The sequence below is a fragment of the Gadus chalcogrammus genome, chromosome 1 (genome assembly GCF_026213295.1).
Source record: "Gadus chalcogrammus isolate NIFS_2021 chromosome 1, NIFS_Gcha_1.0, whole genome shotgun sequence".
Classification (NCBI taxonomy): domain Eukaryota; kingdom Metazoa; phylum Chordata; class Actinopteri; order Gadiformes; family Gadidae; genus Gadus; species Gadus chalcogrammus.
The window spans coordinates 9,464,162-9,479,953 of NC_079412.1; the positions used below are offsets into that span (position 1 = coordinate 9,464,162).

The following is a 15,792-nucleotide window of genomic DNA, read 5'->3' on the forward strand; positions in this document are numbered from 1 at the left end:
CAGATAAACAAGTTGTGTTCATTTGTTTCTTGGTTGTTTATGAGTTTTATTTTTGCGCAAGGTTATTGAAACGGACAGACAAAACAGACTTGTTTTTTGGGAAAATGGAAAAAAGATTTTATTAAATGTTGTTCATTGTCTCCTTTTCCATGATCTTTTTCGTTACGTCACAGGGCTTACATTATGAAGGGGCCAAACAAAACGGTTATTCCAAATGTTCCTCTCTTCCTTTTTTTATTTTATTCAAAAAGCAATCAAGTATAACCATTTGGCACAAAACAAAGCACGTGAGTACACAGCACGAGAAAAAGAATCCAAAACAGTCCAATCGCCATATTTTACATCACTGTTCTGCAAAAAAACAAACGCTATTACAAAGAGAGAATAGGTATCAAAAAACTATAATACTGACAACATATTCGGCAGCAGTGACAAAAATGCGGCCCTCCCTCGGGTGGGGGGCCCCTGACTCGGTCTCGGGGCCCGAGGCGCCACAGACAGAAGGCTGGTGGACCTTCTGTCTGAATCAGACTGGTCTCAGAGAGGCTGGCAGGTCTTGTTGCAGTAATGAGGTGCATAGAGCGTCTCGTGGGAGGGGTGATTGTAGGGTCTTCATGTTGCGTTGGGATTAAAGCCCCCGTGGCTTCTTACCATCACTTTGTCAACTGGTTGTACACATCTGTACGGCTTTGTTGTGCTACTGTCATGCGATGCACATCCGGGCACGGTACCCGAAAGGAAATGTCAAACGGAGCACAAATGGGGATATGGAAACAATGTTGATGTATAAGGATACATACATACCATGCCAGTATAGATACAAAAAAGACATTCACTCTTCCTTTCTCTCACTGTCTCTCTCTGTCTCACATAACGCACACGTACACAAAAGACACACACACATACACGCACACATGAGCACACACACCCACACCTTTATTTGGAATGTACCACTGCATGACCCATGGGTATACTGATTTGCGTACAGACACAGACACACATCACATCACAACTCTAGTCTAAGGTCAGAGCCCTAAAGAATACTTTCAGAGGGGTTGGTTGTCCAGGCCTCTGCCCTTCCACTCAACCAGGGCGGGGAAGGGGGGGCGCGGGGGGGGGGGTTATTAAGAAAATTGTGCTTGCGTTATGGATAGAAGAAGGTGTGGCCAACGAGTTAAGGCTGACGAAGTGCCGAGGGACCGCTTGTATTGGGCGTGGACAGAGAGAGACACAGTGACTCCTGAGGCCGGTGTCATCATTCTTAATAACCCTCGTAAAAACACAGCCAGTCACACACCCAGCCACACAACGCCAGCGACCCCAGAATGCTGAACCCAGAACGCAATCAACTCAATTCCTTTGTGGCTTAACGTCTTCTGTGAGGAGGACGGCGGGTTTAGTAGCAGGGCTGGTTACACGATAGGGGGAGGAGAGGCCCTGACAGAATGATTGGGGTTGGGGGGAGGGAGGGAGGGAGGGGGTGAAGGATGGTTCAAGTTTAGCATGTCCACTGTGCTCCTAGCTCTTGTGTTCCTCCAGTGGAAAGAGGGTTGGTGTCGGGAATCTCGGAGAGAGTGGACGGGATGGGGAGGTGGACATTTTGCATGTGTGTGTGTGTGTGTGTGTGTGTGTGTGTGTGTGTGTGTGTGTGTGTGTGTGTGTGTGTGTGTGCGTGTGTGTGTTTGTGTGTGTGTGTGTGTGTGTGTGTGTGTGTGTCTGTGTGTCTGTGTGTCTGTGTGCGTGTGTATGTGTGTGTGTGTGTGTGTGTGTGTGTGTGTGTGTGTGTGTGTGTTTTTCGGGGTAGGGGTGTCTACCCTATGGTGGTTTAGTGTTGTTACAGCTCAGTGTCCGCTGTCTTGGCGGCGGTGGAGGTGCCGTTGGTGGGCGGCGGGGGGTCCACCTTCACCTCCTCGGGGGCCTCTCCGTTCTCGATGGGCTTCTCCGGGACCTCCGCCGGCTCCTTGGGCTCCGGGATCTCGGTGGTCTCGGCGGGCTCCTGGGTCTCGGGAGGGGGGTTTAGGGGGGCCACGGACACCAGCGTGTTGCCCTGGTTCTCCACGTCCACCGGGTAGGCCTCCTCCGCCTGCACAAGGGCACAAACACACTAGGTGAGAGGCCGCAGCACTGGGACACGTCCTCCCCCGTCCAGAGCGGGTCTAGTGTGTTGAATCGCTCCTCTGGGGGGAACGACGGCTGGGCCAGAGACCAGAACGTGAAGGGTCACGCTTCGCTTCTTTCCTCTTTTGTTACGGAGATATTCTACTGAAGATAAACTCTTTGGCAAAAGAAAATTATCGGAAAATAGGGTCAGAAAAACATAGCGTCCACATAGGATCGAAAAATCCAGAAGTTTTCCTATTAACACTTCATGTTAATGTCTGCATTTAATCACCATCTCGGTGAACATAATAGTACACACACCCACACACTCTTTCATACACACACACACACACACACACACACACACACACACACACACACACACACACACACACAAACACACACACACACACACACACACACACACACACACACACACACTCATGCTGTTATGTGGTCTCCATCATGTGATGTTTTAGCTGTTACAGAGAACCAGCTGTGTTAAGCTGGGAGATGGAATAGGCAGAGCAGCAATAAAATACAGCGAGAGAGAATAAGGCGGAGGCCCTCGGACAACACACTTGTGCTCTACGGTACTCTGATACCCGGCCACACACACACACACACACACACACACACACACATACACACAACCCTTTCTCCTGATTGAGTTTAATTTGGATGGTCTTTGTTCTGTGTGACCTCATATGGTCTCGCTGCTTGAAGACCATATGAGGTCAGAAATACACTGTTGCTTGTGCATGCTTTGAAAAGGAAACAATCTGAATTATTATCAAGGAAAACATTGGGTATGGCACAACTGGATCGAAATCATTATTATTATTTATTTTTAGATATACTTCTGGTCTTTACTCTAGCAATCAACATGTAATTAACTTCTAATTGCCTTTTAATTGCATCTGTATGAAATGTGCTACATAAATAAAGCTGCCTTGCCTTGCCTAACAAATTCAACAATTATTTGTGTTTGATTTATCGTCATTTTTGTTTTGTAAAGTATGACAAACCATAATCAAATTATTTACAAGCACACCCACTGGAGCCTGCATTGCATAACCTCTGTCGGGGAATCACTAATCTGGAATCCAGTGGCTTACTATGTTATAGCAGAACCTCTGGGGGCAGACGGGACAGAGATTAGGACTGCAGGGGGCAGGCTTACTCCTTGATATCGGCTTTGTTACGGGGATATTCTACCAAAGAAAACTGTGAGTGAATGAAGCTACCCGAAGGGGATTTGAATAAGTGTATTTCTACAGCGCCCCCTGCCCAGAATACACAATGCTAGTTTGAACATTTTACTGACACTTTTTGATCATTGTCTGATGCTGGACACGTTTGAATTGGCCAATTACGCAATCCTCTGCCTCCCAGAACATGATTGGTCGAAACCAAACACGAAGAAAGGAAAGTGAGACGTCCCCTCTTCCTAGATTTGAGCGGATCTTCCATCAGAATTGAGACATCGATCTAAACATCTAAAGTGTGATTTGTGAGAGGAGGAAACTCCCGTCCACCACGGGGGCCTGGAGCTGAGGTGTGCGGCGGCGCGGTCGTACCAGTCGGGTGCCCTTGTCTCCGGGGGTGCGGCGGTTCTTGAAGCAGTAGCCTCCGATGAGTCCGGCGGCCACCAGCAGGCCGGTGAGCAGGACCCCCACGAACACCGAGGCCCCGGGGCCCGACGAGCTGGACTCCACCCCCGACACGCCCAACTGCACACACACACACAAACACACACACACGCACACACACACACACACACATGCACGCACACACATGCAAGCACACAATCACACACTCATGCAAAAAGGCACAAACACACATAGATGCACACATGCACGCATACAGGCACACACACACACACACACACATTCACGCACACAGGCACACTCGAACACGCACACACACACACACACGCAACACACACATGCATGCACACGAAAAGGAACAGACACACACACACATATATGCACACACACACCGGAACACACACGCATGCACAGACTCAGGCACGCACACAAACACACACACACACACACACACACACACACACACACACACACACACACACACACACACACACACACACACACACACACACACACACACACACACACACATGATTAGAGTGTGAAGGTTTTGATTCGTGTGATGAAAGAATTGTACATTTCTAAGTCAATATGGACCTCAGGGGGCTGTTAGAGGGTCTGTGAGTCAACCTACCGACTCTTTGATCTTCTCACCCTGAAGAGCCGCTTTAATAACACTAGGTGTAGCTGTGGGGGGGGGGGGGGGGGGGGAGAAGAGGGTCAATTAGTTCACCATCAGTGAGTACCACATCAGTAAGGAACTGTGAAGGAAGTCCTGTGTGTCATGTGAGTGGCGGCGGTGGCTCAGGCTGGACCCACCGTCGGGGCTGGCCACCAGGATGGTGTTGCCGTCCTGGGAGACGTCCAGACGGCAGACCTCTGCTGCGCACCAGGCTGCAGGAGCTGCCCGCAGGGCCACCATCGTTTCCTCCTGTATCCGAGGAGCGTCAAGCGTCAGTCGTTTACGCATACTAAGACTGATACATCTCAAATACATCTCTCTTTCCTAAAGCGGTTCCAACGGTGGTCCTGTCAAAAGATTTCGGTGGCTTGACATATACTTTCATTTACATTTAGCAGACGCTTTTATCCAAAGCGACTTACAATAAGCACATCTGTCAGAAGGTGGTGAAACAACAATATATATCAGCAAGGATGTTCATAGAACCAAGTGCTAAGCCCTAACAATCTCTAGGTTAACCCATTCCCCATAGACAACAAAGATAGCTATGATTAGATGCGACACAACTAAGTACTATAACTAAGTACGATATACAATAAGTGCGTACATAAAGTGCCAGGACGTACAACATACAGTAAGTAGGAGGGGTGGGAAGAGGTGGCTATTCAGAGTCTCGGTCTTGATCATATCCATTCAAGTCCTGTTTTTTTTCTAAAGGTGGCTCAAATAATTTAATGAATCTGATTTCACAAAATGGAGAGCATTTCCCTGAGCACTGGGTTGTGTAACAGGGTGATGTCACGGAGCTCAGCCCGTGGCAGCGCAGCTCTGTTTCCCCTCTACAATGTCTTCACTCTCAGCTGCTCCACCTCATTTCAAATGATTGCGGCCAGGAGTGCGTTGGCCCCGCCCTGACTGTTCGTCCACGTGACAGTGTGTGTGTGTGTGTGTGTGTGTGTGTGTGTGTGTGTGTGTGTGTGTGTGTGTGTGTGTGTGTGTGTGTGTGTGTGTGTGTGTGTGTGTGTGTGTGTGTGTGTGTGTGTGCGCGCGCTCCGCAGCACGACGCTCAGGGAGGTAACCCGAGGAAATATCTCCCTGTGGGTCCGCTCCGACTTTAAGATTTACCAAGGCCGTGTGTGTGTGCGTGTGTGTGTGATGCTTTGTATGAGGCATCGCCTGCGCTGAATACGTACACAGGTGCTGGTAGTCACGACAGCCTTGACGTGTTCGGCTTTGATGCCCTCCTTCACCACACAGTTGACCACGGGCTGCGGGGAAGCAAGATGGCGTTAGCACAGGGAGCAGAGCATTCTGACCATGGAGGAAGACCCCGGGAGCCTGCGGGGGCTTCCACTGCTGGAGCCCTCTCTGTATCTCTGCGTCCCTCCTCTACAGCATCACACAAGTGTTTTCAAAAGTGAGCTGATGCATCTGTCGATGAGATCCTCTTGGATCTCTTCAGCACAAACACACACACACAAACACACACACAGCGCTCTTCTAAATAGGCTGCACAACATGTCATACTGGCAAGGCATCAGAAGTACGTGTGCCTTGACCCCGGGTATGAAGCCAGTTTATTGTTTTAAAAGACAAAAAGTTTTAAAAGTTTCAACTTATTGAGTGCATTTTTTACAAACACAGACACAAACAGATACGCACACACACACACACACACCGACACACAAACACTGACACATACACTGACACACACACACACCCACACACACACACACACACACACACATACGCAAACACACACACACACACACACACACACACACACACACACACACACACACACACACACACACACACACACACACACACACACACACACACAATGGCACGCACACACATGTGAATCACTATGAGTTGGATGTGTTGTGTGTCTCCTAACACGGTCTTCATGTTCTATGACTACCACACACACCAGCGGTCATACTGTTCTCCAAGGGCCGGGGGGCCTCTAGACACTCACCACCACCAGCTTCAGGGGGGCCTTCGTCTCGGGGGCCTTCGTCTCGAGGTCCGTCGGGGCGGCCGGGGCGTCGGTGGCGTCTGACGGGACTGCGGCGGGCTCCGGGGTGCTCTTGCCGGTCTCCTGGGCCGCCACCTCCAGCAGGCTGCCGACGTCGGTGATGACGGAGACGGCCAGCGGCGGCCCGGTGACCGCGCCGGTCGTGGCGTCAGCCCGGACGGGGGTCTCAGAGGTGGCCTCTGGGACCACTGGGGCCGGGCTGTCTGGGGCTCCTGCACATCAAAAGACAAATGCACTTTAAAAGAGGGCAGTGGATAGACAGCTTGTTGTGTGGGTGAGTATGTCTTGAATGGAAGCATTTCATGGATGCTAATGACTTCTAGCCGGCGTACTTTTAATCACAAGTGACAGAAGAGCGTGAGACTTGGCTGGAGGCATGTTGCATATTGCAGGAATTGCCGCGTTGATGGACACCTACCTGTGGTAGCATCCAAGGAGGCATCCATCACCGTGGGAGCCTCTGTTTCGTCCCCTAGACACATCAAACCATCTGAAAATGGATCGCAGAGGAAAGGAGACAAGAGAAACAAACAAAGACATGATGAGTGAGAACATCAATATACGTTGAATATAGTAGAGACCTTAAAGGGCAGCTGGAGGCTCAGTGAGAAAATAATGGCTTCGAGACAGCCATTTTCGATTGTCTTTAACAATCAACATTCAATCTGAAGTCAGCCTAATGAAGGCAATATTAATTTTTCATGTTCTGAAAATCACCTGAAGATGAAAACACACTTCAATTTCAATGTAAAACCAAAGTTGTGTGTGTGTGTGTGTGTGTGTGTGTGTGTGTGTGTGTGTGTGTGTGTGTGTGTGTGTGTGTGTGTGTGTGTGTGTGTGTGTGTGTGTGTGTGTGTGTATGAGTGTGATCATGTGCAGCCGGCTGGATAGAGACCAAGCCTGGGAGACCCAGGCCCACCACATCCATTCAGCGTGTGCTTGGCCAAGACCTGAAACTAATTGATAATTAGCCAAATAGAAAGGCACTCTCTGGCAGCAGGCCAGGGGAATGAGCAGTTGTGTCATGAGGTCTCGGTTCCCTGGTACCACACCCATCTCTGGAAGAGATCTTGTTCCTACAATAAGAGGATCGAGTTGTGTTTGAGGGAGGGCTTCCTCCCAGTCCCTAGCATGGCTGAGGTGAATAGGTCTTCAAAATAAAGCACAGCTCATGTGAGGCGCGGGTGGGGTCAAAATGGCCGGTATTATTCACAAATGTCGTTGAAAAGGTCTACCAGTGTTATGTTCCAGAAGAGCCTTTTTTGGTTCCATTAAGGAGCGGCAGGCAGTTTAACATCTCGCTCAAGGATTCCTACAGGCTGTGGACATTGGGTTGAGAACCCAGAAGCTTTGGCTTGGATTCAAACACCTTGACTTTACTGCCCCTAATTATACTATTATACTATATTATGGATCGTGTAATGGGGCAATTTGACGGTGACTGACTCCAGAATGAGACAGTATGTGTTCCTGCCCATGTGAAGGTGCTGTAGCAGCCTCAGGAGTAATGACTGTGACGTCACTTCTCTAGAGCTGTTAATGCCAACAGAACACGGATAAATGTGTGTGTTATGGTGTCTATATTATGGACATTGTATAATGTTTGTGTAGCCTGCATTGTGATTTATTTAGTAGTAAAAAACTGTGCAGAGCTCTTCATAAATATTTTATTGATGTGTGCTGGAATAAATCATAAATACTTAACTGTGTTATTAAAATCAATATCTATTACATCATCTGTGTTTATTAACGTAATGATTTATTATTTATTAGTACAGTACAAGCAAGGGGAATGCATGGTTGGCCCCGAAAATGATGTGTATGTTGTGAAGATAGACCAGGTGGTGTGAATCTCTGATGACTGCATGGTTCTGTATCAGTCACCCTTAGAACCATGCATCGATGGTCACAGATCCCCCCAGAAACCCCAGCCGAGAGTGTCTCTGATGGCTGCTCCCAAGCCCCTGGAGCAGGGAGACCACCCCATTGATGTCCAGTCCCAACACAAACACACCAGGGGTATACATAACACACTCACCCCGTATTACAACACAACCTTGGACCTGCTCCAACACACTGTTTTCATGAGCTGATCTTAGCATAGCATCTAGCCAGGGTGTCAGACAAAAGGGGAACTCCTCCTCCTCCTCCTCCTCCTCCTCCTCCTCCTCCTCCTCCTCCTCCTTCTCCTCCTCCTCATCCTCCTCCTCCTCCTCCTCCATCATCTACATCAGTGGTGGGGCCTTGGGGCCCAGTGGTGGGGCCTTGGGGCCCAGTGGTGGGGTGGTGGGGCCGGGTGCTGTGGCCGGCCCCGGTGGGTGTTCCCGGGCTTGTCGGCGGTGTGCGGGGGCAACGGTTGTGGCAGTCGAAGCGGGGCTGGCTCATGGCTTGGAGGCAGAGTGGGACACGATAGACGGGAGTGATGGTTCAAGTTCTGCCTCTTCAAGCAGCTTGTGGTCCAATCCATCAGCAGCAATTATACGCTTGGGCAAAGCCAGGGATGTTTTACACAGCCACGTCAGGGTGCATTTGGGTTTTTCCTAAGTGCCTTTTACCCTTAACTTTCCCCTGGTGGAGGAAATGTAATTCAATAGGATTTTGCACTTCCTTTCATATAAACATTCATTTAACTTTTGGAGTGTATCATTCAGAATGACGCTCATAAGGATACTTCCTATATGCGTTCTGATGGCTGACACAGCCCAAACGGGCAATGGGATCCCCTTCATATTCCACTCAACACAGAGCGCATGGGGGGGGGGGGGGGGGGGGGGGGTTCTTCCTCAAAATTATTGAAGATCTGTAAAGATCCAGCAAGATCCACCGAGTCTTACATCCGATAGTCACTCACGATATATCATATGCCGAGAAACAGAAGAGAAGGACCAATGAGTTAAGGCGTAAATCGTTTTTTATCCACCGAACTGTCAAGTGGTTTGAGGTTGCTAAACAATCCTCAAAACAATGTGTTTGCACTTAACCAGAATAAAAGACGGAACGCCTTCCCTGACGGTCCCTCCGGTGGATCCATGCAGTGCGCCGCTGTTCCTTCATGAATGTGCTCTTTCCACTGGAATGGCAGGGCTGTGATTGCTCTCTGCTTTTTTATGGCCCGTGTTTCCATAGCAAACAGGGTCTCCAAGGCAGATGTGGGGGGGCCGAGGGGCTGGGGACATGACAGCCAGAATCCCAGATATCTCTGCAGCAAAGCTGCACACTTTAAAGGGGTGGGGAGGGGTTGATAAGTGGTGGAGGTAGCATGCTTTACTTTGGTCTATACTATACCATAACCAGGTCTACTTTCAGCCATCATCCTGACCCCCAAACGTTTTCTCTGGGCTTCGGCCACCTGGCTCTCGTGCGGCCCTGGCCTGCAGGAGAGGCTTTTCATAATAGATACTAGTGTGTGTGTGTGTGTGTGTGTGTGTGTGTGTGTGTGTGTGTGTGTGTGTGTGTGTGTGTGTGTGTGTGTGTGTGTGTGCTTGTGTGTGTGTGTGTGTGTGTGTGTGCGTGTGTGTGCGTGTCTATGCTCTCAATATGTGTGCATGCGTGTATGTCTCTGTGTGTCCATGCGTCTGGCGGCCCTGGCCTGCAGGAGAGGCTTTTCATAATAGATACTAGTGTGTGTGTGTGTGTGTGTGTGTGTGTGTGTGCGTGTGTGTGTGTGTGTGTGTGTGTGTGTGTGTGTGTGTGTGTGTATGTGCTTGTGTGTGTGTGTGTGTGTGTGTGTGTGTGTGTGTGTGTGTGCGTGTCTATGCTCTCAATACGTGTGCATGCGTGTATGTCTCTGTGTGTCCATGCGTCTGCACACTCACACACTGCACACCTTTACTACGAAGTAGCAATGAGGGACCTCCAGTCTTACCTTCCCCTGTCCGTACCTCACCCTAGCCACCGAGAGCCGTAGCATCCTAGCTTTCTAGCCCCCTAGCACCCGAGCATCCTAGCCACTCCGCCCCCTAGCACCCTAGCTCTCTTTCACCCTGGTCAACCGGCTGCTCTTCCATGTCTGAGGAGAGGTGTCTTTGGTAAGACCGGGGGGGGGGGAGGGGGGGGAAAGCGGTGGCTGCAGATTTGTCCGGGCTGACGATGGAAGAGGAATGGGGGGGGGGGGGGGGGGGGGGGGGGGGGTGAAGACATTTGGGAGAGGATTGAGTAGAAACGTGACGGCGGTCCTGCTGCACATGGTCTTTATGAGGACGTCTCCTTTCTCCTTTGTGGGGGGAATAACTGAGCCGGTAGAGGGGAGGAGAAGAGCAGCTGCCGCACGGCCCCCCCCCCCCCCCCCCCCGCCCCCCGAACCCCACCCTCAGGGCGCCCCTAACTTCCTCCCGTTTTTTTACACTACAGCCTCCGTCCACATGACTCGGTCCTCCACCCAATCCTCCGAGATAACACTGTAACTCTGAACACCTGCTCCACCCCCCCCTCAACCGGCCCGTTCCTCTAAATCCACACACGTTCCTATTTTCCAGATGTGTTGCAGCCGCGCCCTGGCGTCCACCCTGTCTCCCCCTCTCGCCCCCCACCCCCCCCCGCCCCTCCCCCCCCGTCCCCCGTCCCCCGTCCCTACCTAGAGTCCTTCACGGAACAGTCACGATCAGCAACCCTCGGGTCAGGTCCCAGAGCCCTCCTCCCAGTGTCCATGGCCTGGGGGAAGTGAGGGTGGACTGACTCAAGGACATGAGGATCTCGTTTTGGGCCCGTCAGCACTGCACACTGAGGTCCATTCATAATGCTCAGGAGCTTCACTACAACAGGTCAGTGGAGTTCCGCAAGGCCCCGGGCCCTCAGCCCCAGGCACTGCAGGCAGTGAGACACGATTTTACATGGATAGACAGGCAGGCAGTGAGACAGACGCAGGGCTGGACATACACACAGTGATGATCAAGCTGGACTCTGCTGCGATGGAACTATGCTTGGGTAACCGCGGTGACCTGGTACGGTGACGGGCTCACGTTTCCTCTTGTGGATGGAAGCGCGCCACACCCAGCCAGGGGGGTCTTCAACCCAGGGTTAGTGGTCCACGACGGCAAACCTGAGTAGTGTTTATGTTTCTGAGGCTAATAGTGGCAGAGGTTGACCTCTGTTGGCCCCGCCCACACCTCTGGGGTCTTGAGACAAAACACAAAAGAGGGGACGAAAGAAAATCTCGAAAAAGGAATTAACAACAGCTCTGGAATGTTCGCCACGCACATCCTATGACAGGATGTGGCTGTGATGGCGCACAGCGTGGGCTGACCCCTCTGTGGTCGGGAGGTGAACATGCTGGGGGCTACAGATAATGCCCACCAGGCCTGGGATTATGGACCCACCTAAGCTATGTCAGCTATGTCATGGCCTGTGTGGCCGTGCGGCAGACTGGAGGCAGACCTGGGTGGATAGCGTCTGCAATGCGGCACGCTGCTCTGGGAATGTTTTTGTATTATCTCGTTGTTATGATGTGGCTTTTTATTATTGAATATCCAGTCCGAAATGTCAGCACATAATGAGATAAGGCAGGCACACACACACTCATTGTTCTGAACTCTTTTTTCTTTGAAAACCTCCCCTTTTTCTGGAGCGATAAAAAGAATACTACATCACAAAAATAAATAATCAATAAAATAATGAGACAAAGTTTTAAGAAAGTAAAACTATCTTGTTAGCGCGACAGGCTGGCTAGCCCCGGGCAGCTGGTGAGAAGAGGCTAACAGCCTAGCGGTCTCTGCGCGGCGCTGGGCTGTGTAACAGCAGATGTCTGCGGACACGTTCCAACGCCCTCCGGTGACATGGGCCTCTGGAGAGCAGAGGATATCAGAGGGCAGCCGGGCCTCATAGACACATTCAGACTAGCAGCTAGTACAGAAAGGACGGGGAAGACTATTCCAAAAAAATGCCGGACACTCACTCATCAACAACCGGTCTGACAACCGGTTAGACACACACACACACACACACACACACACACACACACACACACACACACACACACACACACACACACACACACACACACACACACACACACACACACACACCACACACACACACACACACACACACACACCACCCACACACACACACACACACACAAACATTTTCAAATTCTGAGCAAAACACCACCTATTTCCCTCTTTTGAGAACCTCCTACAGGCAACACATATTTGAGCACAGCCCCCCAAACAAACACCATCCAGTTAAGATCTATAAAGCAACATTGTGCTTTCAATTAGTCCCCATAAACATCCCAAACGACTTGCTGAGCATTCATTACAAGGAGCAATTATTGTGGCAGCAAGAGGTCCCTGCCAAGGCCAATTAGCTGTTTCCCCTGTTGGTGTGCAGAACTGGGGGTTGAAATGGGTTTGGACAGCCGCACTGTCTCTACTTGCTTCACACTATGCATTCTGATTCTACCTTCACCCATCAGGCCATTTATTAAGATCCAGCAATGAATGTGAAAAGCTTAAAGCCTGTGAGACACAAGGAATCGTCAAAATGAATTCTCTGTGATTAGGCATTAGAGTTTGCACTGATCCATGTGCAGAGTCCTCTGTTGTGAGGGAATGGCTTCCACCCCCCCCCCTCCCCACTCTTTACAGCCCCAACATCTGTAAACCTGCAGCTGGGTGCCAGGGGAACAAGGAACAACATGCTCACCAGAACACAACTGCAGTCATTTGGAGGGAAAGGAAGATTTGAATGTCGGTGCGCCTGCTATTCATTAGCACTGTTTCACTAAGGTAAATATTGTTGCTAGACGATGCACTCCTGCTCACTCTTTACCCCGGACCTCAATCCCCACCCCCTCTCTTCCCTGGCGGAAGATTAGCATTGGGTGGTGACAACTCACTTTGGGTTTTGTTATGATAAGTCTACATTTCCCTGGAAGAGCCTGACTGGCTTCGAAAGAAGTTCATCAACTTTGGTTCCCTTATCGCAAATGTGGAAAAAATCCCGTGCAGGCGAGGGGTTGTAAAGGGGACCCAGAGCAAGGATGTGGGAGTCTACTGGGCCGCTCAAAGTGATACAAAGTGGTTGTTGGCGACCGGCTCCACCAAACTGAGAATACGATGGTGAAGGCTGAAGGCAGTGTGTCTCCAAGGAAAAAGCTCCTTGCAAGCGGTCATGGATACTCAGCCTTGACTCCAGGTCCAGCGAAACACACGCCCTGGGGGCTGACATAAGACTTCTCTCTGCCAAAGGCTTATGTAAAAGGCCCACACCCGCAATGGATGACGGCAACCGAAAGCTTCCATCACACCACGGAGCTGGAAGAATGCGGGGTGATGGGCCAAGGCCATGAGAAAGACAGTGGCAATATTCTGGCCCTTGTTTGTGTTGGCAGAGACGCCCCGTCTGACAGAGAACCGGGGCGGACATTCAGAACAGATACCCATGATGTGATGCGGGCCTTCTCTCCGGCCAATAGACCCTGTGTTCTCGATTAGGTGTTCCCCGACGAACTCTTCTGACTGTCTTGAGGGAGTGAGGGTGAGTGTGTGCTTCACCAAATGTGGGACTCCTTTGTGTGTGGCCACCGGGTTCACGGTCTCAATGTTCTCGGCTCATGGCTCTGAATGACTGGACTGTATTAGTGGGAGGAGATCAAAATGTCAATCAAGTGCTGTGACACAAAGGAGGAATAGTGGGATGATTCAGTGACACATTAGTGGCATGCACGCACACACACAATCACACATTGGGCACACACGCACACACACAGACGCACACCAAAAACACTCACTTATCTGCCATCTGGGACAACGTACACAACACAATATCGACTCATCCTTGCCGCTGATATCAACCCTCCCGTGCTCACTGGTCGATTCCTGTAGCCGCATAACTTCCACTCGAAGAAATCAGTTGGAAAAAAAATAGATTTTCTGGGACAAAGGAAAGAATTTCTAGCACCGGTTTTCCCCCAAAATCTTTGGAGAGACGCTTCCAAGAGGCGTTCGATTACATCATGCGCAGACGAAGCGACCGTACCCATTTCAACACTACATACTTGTGGGCCGGCAGCGGGGCTGAATGGAAGCCATGGGAAGCAGGAACGTAATAAACTAAAGCAGCGTTGGTCAGAGAGGCTGTTGGACTGGACGGCTTCAAAGGGAGCAGGCCGTTGGCCCAGCAAAACCAGTCCAAACATGTTCGTCACAGAAGTGCTTTTGACTCTTTTTCTGATGCCTATCCTGCTCTCTCTCTCCCCCTCTCCCTCTCCCTCTCCCCCCCCCTCTCTCTCTCCCGCCTATCACATCAATGCCATTGAATGAAAAAAGCAAAGTGAAATATTTTCATTTTCATTCTATGTATGTTTTGACCCCCTTGGTGATATTCCCAGATAAATGTAAATACAGCCCTAAGAGTTCAGGAATTCAGATAACCAGGTTTATACAACGGGTAGAAACTAAAATAACATTGCTCGCGTTGTTTTGCCTTATTGCCAATGTTGTGGCTCTATTTGTATTGCATCATTTCCCCTTGAAGCATGACTTCTACCTCCATAAATGTGCTTATTTGTATGTGTTTATTACCGTAAATGGTTCCAATGGTTTCCAGAGTCCTCAAACGGCCTTTCTACGTTGTTTTTTGTTTATTTCTGTGTGTGTGTGTGTGTGTGTGTGTGTGTGTGTGTGTGTTGCATACTTGGTCCATGTAAATCACGCAGAGTGTTTGTTAACACAACCCTGAGATCAGCTGCCTCTTCCTCTGGCGCTCATTGAGCTGGTGGTGACATCACTGACGTCACCCACAGCGGCAATCCAATGTGGCATGGATTAAACACACACACACACACACACACACACACACACACACACACACACACACACACACACACACACACACACACACACACACACACACACACACACACACACACACACACACACAAAAGAACCAGAAAGCATGAACAAGACAGGAAATGTGCTGCGACAACATCTGTGATCTATTTCGATGGGTGACTTGACAAAGGGACGACTTCATGTGCTGTCGTTCCAAGAGCAGCCGACACAAAGTGTGAAACACGGACACTTCCTGTCCAGGCTCCCTAAATGAGGACTGACCTCAATGGCCTAGAGGCAGCAGTGGGTCTGAAAGAGCAGGCTGATGGCATCTCATCAACCGCACTCGATTTGGGAATCAAGAATAGAATGTTATATTATATTTAGTTGTTTATGCCATCAGGCTGAACAGAGACAAACCTCACTCGCTCCAGATTAAATCTTCTCTCCGGCATCCAATCACATCCGCTGTATATTACAGCTCTGACCTATCCTCCAGATGCCCGCCGGCAGCGCTGTGCACCGCAGTGGGCCAGTTGACCCCGTCCTGGAGGGCTGAGGGGCGGTGGCTCAGCGTGGGACGGAGGC

The 15,792-nt window shown here is 50.2% G+C and overlaps 1 protein-coding gene across 1 annotated transcript in view; it reads right to left on the reverse strand.

Moving 5' to 3' along the window:
* The window catches only part of cd34 (CD34 molecule), an 18,687-nt gene continuing 2,895 nt past the window's right edge, over positions 1–15,792 (reverse strand). The window contains exons 2-8 of the mRNA XM_056587852.1: positions 6,852–6,923; positions 6,374–6,645; positions 5,586–5,660; positions 4,530–4,641; positions 4,345–4,397; positions 3,681–3,833; positions 1–2,083 (exon numbers count right to left, since the gene is read on the reverse strand). Of these exons, the coding sequence (XP_056443827.1) occupies positions 1,835–2,083; positions 3,681–3,833; positions 4,345–4,397; positions 4,530–4,641; positions 5,586–5,660; positions 6,374–6,645; positions 6,852–6,923 (986 nt within the window). The 3' untranslated portion in view covers positions 1–1,834. The remainder of the gene's footprint in view (positions 2,084–3,680; positions 3,834–4,344; positions 4,398–4,529; positions 4,642–5,585; positions 5,661–6,373; positions 6,646–6,851; positions 6,924–15,792) is intronic.